A 10,170-nucleotide genomic window follows, 5' to 3' on the forward strand; every position below is an offset into this window, starting at 1 on the left:
ATAGAATACTTAAGCTCTCGAGAGAAGCCACTAGTGAAATTTATGGCCCCCGGGTCTATCTTTATCATATTAATCTCCTACTACTTAGTTATTTCCTATGCTATTTTACTTTGCCTTTATTTTACTTTGCATCTTTATCACAAAAATACTAAAAAATTTATCTTTATCATATCTATCAAATCTCACTCTCGTAAGTGGCCGTGTAGGGATTGACAACCCCTATTCGCGTTGGTTGCGAGGATTTATTTGTTTTATGCAGGTATGAGGGACTGGCGCATAGCCTCCTACTGGATTGATACCTTGGTTCTCAAAACCTGAGGGAAATACTTACGCTACTTTGCTGCATCATCCCTCACTCTTCGGGGAAAACCAACGTCGTGCTCAAGAGGTAGCAAGGGTTCCTTTTTGTCGACGATCTGATGTTTCAACCTTGTTTTCCAGGCGGCCAACGCGTCGCTAAACATGGTCATGGCGTGTTTGTTTATCTTCTTCATTGCCAGGTCCTTATCTGGATCTTTATTATCCTTTTCATTACGGTCCGGGAACAAGAATATCTGGTGCAGCTTCTTTAGGAGGGAGGGCCTCATATTATCTATTTTCTATAGTTTCCCATCGTTGATCATGGCAGTTGTCCGTACAATGCAACCTATTTGATTGCCGTAGCACGATCGCGCTTCCTGGGGCGCTATTGTCTCAAAAATACCGTCGTCCATCTCCGTGACCACCAGTCTAGTACTCATGAGCTGGTTTGGGCGCGGTGGCCTCTTTGCTTTCGGTTCTAGACCAACTCCGCTAGTCTCGGCGCCGGTCTCAGTCTCATCGCCGGTCTGCATGTCGGTATCAGTCCCCGATGCGACAACACAGTCGCTGCAACATGGGTAAGGGAGACCACATCAGTGCTGGGGGGTCCGAAAATTGGGACACACTTTCGCGCATCGCGGGCCGCCTCTCAGACAGCTACTGCGGAGGCGGCGGAGTACCTGGGTGCGCGGTGAATCCCCGGGAACTCGGTGACCAACTTCCTTCCCGTGTGGCGCATGGAGATGACGACGACCCCGGTGAAGAGCAGCTTAGCCGCGAGCTGCACAGCCTCGTCCACCTCCTAAGTTGGGACCTCCGCGCGAGCGTTGCGGGGCCGCCGCTCGGATGGCTTGTGGAAGGCGGTTGTACATGGGCACAGGGTGAATCCCGGCGAGAGATGGCCAAAGGCGCACGCAAGTAGACGACGACCTCCCCGACGAAGAGCAGCCCGGCTAGCTCGCCTCACTCTCCTTTGATTAGAAATGAAAGATTGGGAAGAAGCAGACTTGAGCCTGCAGGGAAAGGATAAGGTGACGATGCAGTCTCCACTCGTTCGGGGCGACACGCGTACTGAATGTATGAGAAACGTGACGTGGCAGAGACCCCAAGATACTCCCTCCATTTATTTTTAGTCTGCATATAAAGTTTGGTCAAAGTCAGGATTTGTAAATTTTAACTAACTTTATAATAAAAAATATCAGCATTCACAATATGAAATCAATATTACCAGATGCGTCATGTAATGTATTTCCATACTATATAGTTTTGGTATTGTAGATGTTCATATTTTTTTATATAAATGGGAAGTAGAGGCACTCTTCCATATAATGAAGTTTATAATATATCTGCTTATATTGTACTACAATTGTTTGAATAGCTTAGCATATGTTCAGATGTATGATATCTGTAATTTAAGCGCTTGAATTTTACATATAAATATTTATTAATAAATATGTACCCCTATAATAGCTAGGCCGTGCAGTTGCACGGGTAGATGACTAGTGATTACAATCTTGTTTGTGTGCAAGTCAAGCTTATCTAGTTTACACGTAACAACTTGTAGAACATTACAAAATTTATGCTTGCTAATAACTTCTAGAACACTACAACACTTGACATGTAAAAGGAATTTGACGAGTCATGGCCTACTAAAGCAAGTTACATTACTAGTCTTATCTATCTTAACAGACCACACAAGATTACAAACTAAGTACCGTGACAGCCATGCTTATCTAGTTTATGCATAACAATTTGCAGAAAATTACAAAGTTAGTTTCAGAAAAATAGGCAATCTAGATTAGTGTTTGAGCTGTAAAGTGAATAAGATGACTCATGCATGTTATCACACCTTTTTGGTGGTGGAATGATAGTGCAACAACAAGGAACTTTAATGACCAGTCCAAGAATACATTTGTAAGTAGTGCCACCAAACAGAACATACCAAATGATGATTTTTAGAAGCATCCAAGCACTTTCCACACAAACAAATGCCAATTGTGAAAGAGATCATTCCATGGCAGCTATAAATAGCCCCATAGCATGACGATCATCCTTCCTCATCCATCATTCTCATTAGTAGAGCGCATCATTTAAGCCAAGCAAGCTGTGGTCAATACAAATCCACCATGAAGACCTTTCTCATCCTTGCCCTCCTTGCTATCGTGGCGACCACCGCCACAACTGCAGTTAGAGTTCCAGTGCCACAATTGCAGCCACAAAATCCATCTCAGCAACAGCCACAAGAGCAAGTTCCATTGGTACAACAACAACAATTTCTAGGGCAGCAACAACCATTTCCACCACAACAACCATATCCACAGCCGCAACCATTTCCATCACAACAACCATTTCCGCAGCCGCAACTACCATATTCGCAGCCACAACCATTTCGACCACAACAACCATATCCACAACCGCAACCACAGTATTCGCAACCACAACAACCAATTTCACAGCAGCAGCCGCAGCAGCAGCAACAACAACAACAACAACAACAACAACAACAACAACAAGAACAACAAATCCTTCAACAAATTTTGCAACAACAACTGATTCCATGCATGGATGTTGTATTGCAGCAACACAACATAGCGCATGGAAGATCACAAGTTTTGCAACAAAGTACTTACCAGCTGTTGCAAGAATTGTGTTGTCAACACCTATGGCAGATCCCTGAGCAGTCGCAGTGCCAGGCCATCCACAATGTTGTTCATGCTATTATTCTGCATCAACAACAAAAACAACAACAACAACCATCGAGCCAGGTCTCCTTCCAACAGCCTCTGCAACAATATCCATTAGGCCAGGGCTCCTTCCGGCCATCTCAGCAAAACCCACAGGCCCAGGGCTCTGTCCAGCCTCAACAACTGCCCCAGTTCGAGGAAATAAGGAACCTAGCGCTACAGACGCTACCTGCAATGTGCAATGTCTACATCCCTCCATATTGCACCATCGCGCCATTTGGCATCTTCGGTACTAACTGAGAAGAAAATAACTCTAGTACTAGATATATGAAACACCGTTTTCTCAGTCCATGGTTTGGTCGTTGTAGCGGTGAAAAAATAATGTGACATGCACTATCATGTAAGAACCCGAACTATACTAGTTCAAACTTGGGAATAAAAGACAAACACAGGTCTTGTCTACATATTTATGTTGCATCTATTTATATATTAAAAGTAATATAAGGTGAACCAGGAGCAAGGTAAATATGCTAGAAAATTGCACGTTAATTAGAAATTACTAGCCCTCGATCTGGTACATCTTAACAAATAGAATTATCTTGACCGTTAGATTTATGTAACATATATAATGCTCTGGGCCTCCAACGACTGTACGTGACACATCTGAATGAACATATGTTAAAGAAAATATATTTGGTAAATGGTGGGCCTCTTTAAAAAGAGAACTCACGTACATGCACCAACTAAGAAAAACACATACATGTAAACGGGAAAAGGATGAGATTTTCTCACGTACGTGCTCCCTGGCTCCACCCCGTTGAAAAAATATACATCTGGAGGCCACTTTGTTTCCTCATCAAAAAAACATACGTTAAAAAGATTGCATGTATCCCAGGGAAAATAGTCAAGAAGAAGTCGGACTTTTCCAAGGAACGTGTTAAGTTGACTTCAAAGAAAAAAGGAACATGTTAAGTTAAAAAAAACAAGAAACCTGTTAAGTTAGAAAAAAACAAGGAACGTGTTGTCCAAGGAAAGATATGTGTCAAATCTTACAAAAAAAAAAAGAATACACACACGTACGTTCATGCACTTGGAAAATAGAAAAAAAAGGAACATCACGTATGTATACACTTCGGAAACTCATTACATGACCATGTCTGATATACTCCTCTAATGCTTAATATTAGTGCCTAATAATTTATATTTAAAATTTAATTTACTGATCAAATATCCCCACTGTTTAAATTTTAATTTGGCACATTGTTTGGCTATAGTATGAACCTAAATTTCCTCTTATTATTATATATCATGGTAATCATCCAAAGGCGACTAATCTGCGCCGGCGCACCCGCGCAATCAATTCGACTGGACACAGCGCGGCCGTTTGATTAGATTGCATTTAACCGTCAGATCTGAATCGTTTTCTTTCCAATTAAACGGATTCAACCAAACAGCAGAGGGGAAAACAAAGCAGCGCCGCCGCCAACACTATACATGGACGACCGATGTAGCAAAACCTTGAAGAACCGCCACCAGTCGCCACCCTCGCCGCTGGTCGCCGCCCTCGCCGTCGGTCACCGCCGGTCGCCGCCCTCGCCGCCTGCGTTTCTCATCGGCTTCATGCATGCAACAACATGCACTCGTTGTTGCAGGCTTGCATCTCCGGCTCCGCGGGACATGGCCGCATCTCCGGTAGCGCCGGCCGCCGGCTGCAGCACCTGTCGTTGTGGTCGCGCTGTACCTCGCCGTGTGCCCTCCCGAGGCTCTTGCTGGTTCCAACAAAAAACGATAACTGTTGTAGCAAAAAAGTATCGCTTCCAGCAAAAAAGCTTACCGCTACAGCCCGCCATCGTCATTGTAGCAAAACTGTAAACCCGATGTAGCTTCTGTGGTTGCCGACTGCAGCAAAAAATGACATGGTTGTAGCAAAACTCAACAGAAAAACGCCGGCCGGCCGCTGTGTTTGGTGGTAACAAACCCTATAGCCGGTGGTAGCGAAAAACTTGATAGTTTGCAGCAAAAAAATGTTGTCACCCGTCGTCGAGGTTGCATCATATTCATGAATTATGTCGCAAAAAAACGTTGTCGCCGGTAGTAGCAAATGAAGCCGCCGGTAGTAGCAAAACAAGACACTGGTTCCAGCCAAAAAAATCAGCGACAGAACCTTTGGTTGGTTCCAACAGAAAAACTTGTCGGTTGTAACATCCCTCGCCGCCGGATGTAGCATCTCCCGGGGCTGGTTGCAACACTCCATAAAAAAAGTTGTCTATGAGCGCATCCATGGCGACTGCTGCACCGTCAGCAACGAGGGGAAGAGGAGGCAATGAAAATCGTTCGAGTCGTAGCTCCAAGGACGCGGCTGCAGCATGGGGAGTCCAAAAATCTGTCACAAGCAACATGCGCCTCGCCATCCTCCTGCGCAGGAGAGAGAAGAAAAATGAATAAGAGGAAGAAGAAAGGAAATGGGAGAAAGAAAAAAGAAACGATTGGTGGTTGGCTCACGCAATTAGTCAAACGAGGGGCACGCGGGGCCGCAGGATACAGCGCAATCGAACGAAGCGCGCGCGTCTGGCCGAAGACTCGGCCGGACTGCCGTCTGGAAATGTTTCCCTAATCCAAAGGCTTTGTCTGAATGACAAGTCGTCTGAGTTACCGGCTAACTAGAAAAAGATAAATATGCTAGAGAATTCCATATTAATTAGAAATATCTAGCCTTTAATTATGTAAATCAGAAAATCACAACAGTTGGATTTACTTTAAAGGTAAATTTCTCTAAATTCCCACCATTGCCAGTATGTAGAAACATGTGCTGCTTCAATTCTCCCATAATCACCAATCAATCAACAACACAAAACATACCTCAGTTAAAAAAAACTGAACAAAAAAACAAAAAAAGAAGAAAGGACAAGATACACGCATGTACACGACAGCCTTGGCTTGAAACACATCAGTAGATCAAGTGTCCGCCTCCCTTACACAGAATAAATTCTAGGGAAGAAAATAATAGTGCAACCTAACCTTATACGTACTATTCTATCCTCACGTCCCATGAGGTTTACTAGCCTACCGCCGCCGCATCATGCCATCCTCTCCTTTCAGCTCCCATGCTCTCCAGCACCCTCCTTGCGGCGCCACTACTCGCCTAGGGATATTGCTGCTCAGACCGTGGAGCTTAACCTGCTTCTTCTTCAGCAAATATGGAACTGCTTTAGGATCCTTCTCACATCAGCACGTATGGGCCTCATTATACTGCAGCTCCTGGACCTCCTACAATTGGTTGGCTATGGCCAGTTGATCGATGTGCTGAAGTCCAGGTCTGTTTGCTGGCACATATGCTTTGGAAATAGGCCACTATGTTTGTACTTCAAAATTGTTTCTGTATTCTTGAGTGGTACATCCTTTTAAGCGCCAGTTTTTTATGTTAATTCATGCTGACAACACTTAACCTAGCCTTTCATGTTCACGTACTAAATACAGGAGCAAGTAAAAACAACAGAGCACCTAATTGCTCTGCATGTACTACATAGTAAAATTTGTCATGTTCTACGATCGCACCATCCCACCCTTCTCTCTTGGTATGGGCGCCAATTGAGGGATTGATAAAACTGAAACGAAGACGTCACAGGGCTGGAAGTACTGCTAGCCTGGTTCGCACTGCAACCTACCCAACGACATCAGAAACTAGCAACTGAGGCAGGTGTTGATCGATTCTCTCAAATTGCTCTCATGTAAGTACTAGCCCTTGCATGTGCGTACATACCTTTGTTGCATTCTCAAACAGATAGAACATGTATGATCGGTGCATGGCTATTTTTCATCACATGACATCCAGATAACAAGCATGAAAGGACTACATTGGAGATCAAAAAATATTGGTTCCTGGCTAGAGTACCACTACCTATGGACTTGTCTCGATAGAATTTGTTCCCAAGATGTTATTTTAATTAACCTCTTTAGCTTTCTTCCATTGCAAACGGTGATGTGCATCATGGTATATACGTGACGATCTTGCACATGTATACACAAGAGGCTCAGACGGAGGTGCTGGATTCTGGACGAGGGAATATGAAGCAGGAGTGAGCGAAGAGTAAATAATGGTGGGAGTACCGATTGGTGTTATGAAGAAAATTGCCATCCAAAGATTGATTAGTGTCATGGAAGATTAATTTCAGAATGCGAATATATATGTTACATTGGTTTGGATCTTTTTGAGATAATTGCACCTAAATTAGGTTCTTTCTTATTTCATATGTATACCTTATTTCAGTAAAAGTTCACAACGAACTTAGTAGGACAAATATAATTGTGTTTGTTCCTTCTGTTGTCTGCCACGAAAGCTCAATTTGAACTCTCTAGAAATGGACAATGATTTATGCATTCTATATCTTCTTGATTGATTAGCCATGACAAGGAAATAAAAGGATTAACTGATATAGCATAACTTTGGAACGCTCGGTTCGTAGAGGTTACTACAAATTAGAGTAGTGTCTGTTGGAATTTTGCTAGTAGGCCTTTGGCCCAAAGCTCAATTAAAATTCTGAAATTCTCTTCGCTCATTTATGCACACATGTGAGTGAAGTGAGTGAGACTAAAGTTTAGTCCCACCCTGGAAGTTGAGAGAGAGTTGCACCTCTTTATAAGGTGAGCTCTTCTACCACTTGTATGAGCATGAGAAGAGGATACCTACACTCGCCACGCCTCGTCGTGCCGCGGGTTGCGGGATTGAGCCGAGCCGAGGACGTTGTCTATATTTTTGCTGCTCGGGAAAAATTAATGAGTCATTAATTAATAATTAATGGACGCGTTAATTACTGAACCGTTTTCGATTTTTTTAGATCGTGGCGACTCGGACGTGGGGTTTACTCCCACGACCTACCCGGCCCGCACTATATAGTCAGGCAGACGTCTACCCTAGCCGCCGCCGCTTCGCATGGTTTCTCACCACCGTTACCGATCATTGCGCTGCCAAGCAAGTTTTCTCCATCCCTCCTTTCGGCGTGCACCGGGAGAAGGGACAGCAGACCTCCGGAACCCCGCCTCTCGTGATCCTGTACGGGAGAGGGGCGATTAGGTTTTTGGGGAGCGCACTCGCACGACTGCTGGCAGCGACGACTTCGCGAACGACGACTTCTTCCCCGACCTCGGCAACCTCATCCTCGACGACATGGGCGACAACGTCAACGCCGGCGGTGCTACACCCACTGAACCGTATGTTATTCTATCCTTCTTGTTCGAGATCGTGGTAGAATTCATGTTTCTAGTATATGTGCCCCAGATGTGATCTGTTCATCTACTATGGTAGTTCGCATGATTAGTTTAATCTCTGCTATTGCTGTCATGATCTATTTCCTATTTATTCGGATTAAATCTCGTAGTAATTTGCTCATTTTTCCAACAATCCAAAAACCTGATTATAGGAAATTTACTCCGAGTGGTTTTGCTGCGCATCTGAAAGCCGCATGTCTTTAAGGGGGCGCAATATAAGAGGTGGCGCACCAGAGTAGTCTATTGGTTTCAGATCATGGGCTGCTATGACGCCACCAAGGGCAAGCTTGAGGGCGATCTTAATCCAGCACAGCTGGAAGCTTTCAAGAAGATCAATACTCTCTTTAAAGGCACTCTTCTGAGTGTTCTTGATGACTCCATTGTAGATTCTTATATGTCGTTTGACAACGGCAAGAACATGTGGGCTGCGCTCGAGGCCAAGTCTGGTGCCTCGGATGCCGGCAGCGAGTTATACGTCATGGAGCAATTCTATGACTCCAAGATGACTGATGAGCGCCCTGTTGTACAGCAGGCTCATGAGATACAGTCGCTCGCAATAGAACTTGAGTACTTCAAGTGTGTGTTGCCGAAAAAATTTGTTGCCGGAGGCATCATTGCCAAGCTTCCACCTTCGTGGAACAATTTTGCTACTTCCCTGAAACAGAAGAGACAGGAGTTTTTCGTTGCGGATCTCATTGGTACTCCGATGTTGAAGAGAAGGTGAGAGGAAAGTATACACGTGCTCGAGTTGCTGAGGGAGGTTCTAGTGCCCACATGGTACAGAAGAAGAACTTCCAGCCCAACAAGTTCAAAAACAACAAGAACAAAACTTAGGGCAAAGGCAAGTTTGATACAAAGAACAAGCCATCACATTCTACCAACTTCAAGAGGAACTCTCATAAGAAGGGGAAGGGACTTTGCCATGTCTGCGGTGATCCTAATCACTAGGCTCCGAAGTGTCCTAACCGCTTTGAGGAGCGCGAAAATGAGAAGAGCGGCAAGTCCGCTAATGTTGTCATCGGTGATACTGATATGAAGGAATCAGGGTACGGTATTTTTCCTACCATCCTTTCAGTATTCCAAACCTCTGATTGGTTAATTGACACTGGTGCCAATGTACATGTTTGTGCTGATGCCTCCATGTTTTCTTCTTACCAGGCCACTGGGACTTCTCCCGTGTTGATGGGGATCGGGTCACATGCCATCGTTCAAGGTGTTGGTATGGTCGATCTGAAGTTTACTTCGGGGAAGACCGTGCGTCTGAAGAACGTTCATCATGTGCCGTCCATCAATAAAAATCTCGTTAGCGGTTCCCGTTTATGTCGAGATCGTTTTAAGTTGGTTTTCGAATCCAATAAAGTTGTAATTTCTAAGTATGGACAATTTGTTGGAAAAGGCTATGAGAGCAGAGGCTTGTTTCGCCTGTCTTTGTTAGATATTTGCACTAAAGTTATTAATAATGTTTGCCACAACAATGAGTCTAATATTTGGCATTCACGACTTTGTCACATTAACTTTGGTTGCATGACGTGGCTAGCCAATATGATTTTAATTCCGAAAATCTCTACTGTCAAAGGCTCTAAGTGCCAAGTATGTGTGCAAGCTAAGCAACCTCGCAAGTCCCATAAGACTGCAGAGGCAACAGACTTGGCGCCACTAGAGCTTTTACATTCTGATATTTGTGAGATGAATGGCGTGTTGACAAAAGGTGGAAAGAGATACTTCATGACGTTGATTGATGACTCCACTAGATATTGTTATGTGTATCTTATGAAATCAAAAGATGAGGCTTTGGCTTTCTTCAAAAACTATAAAGCTGAGGCAGAGAACCAACTTGATCGAAAAATTAAACGGCTTAGGTCCGATCATGGTGAAGAGTATTTTTCCAATGAATTTGATCTGTTTTGTGCGGAACATGGTG

At 44.1% G+C, this 10,170-nt stretch overlaps 1 protein-coding gene across 1 annotated transcript; it reads left to right on the top strand.

Annotated features, from left to right (window-relative positions):
• Positions 1–2,348: 2,348 nt before the first annotated feature.
• On the top strand, positions 2,349–3,448 carry LOC119314235 (alpha/beta-gliadin-like). The gene has a single exon (XM_037588985.1). It carries the CDS (start codon positions 2,427–2,429, stop codon positions 3,282–3,284), a length of 858 nt encoding a protein of 285 aa, XP_037444882.1. The 5' UTR covers positions 2,349–2,426; the 3' UTR covers positions 3,285–3,448.
• Positions 3,449–10,170: the final 6,722 nt, after the last annotated feature.

Source organism: Triticum dicoccoides, chromosome 6A (genome assembly GCF_002162155.2).
Source record: "Triticum dicoccoides isolate Atlit2015 ecotype Zavitan chromosome 6A, WEW_v2.0, whole genome shotgun sequence".
Lineage (NCBI taxonomy): Eukaryota > Viridiplantae > Streptophyta > Magnoliopsida > Poales > Poaceae > Triticum > Triticum dicoccoides.

Coding starts and splice junctions, on each gene's coding strand:
- LOC119314235 (XM_037588985.1), top strand. CDS start 2,427: ATGAAGACCTTTCTCATCCTTGCCCTCCTTGCTATCGTGGCGACCACC.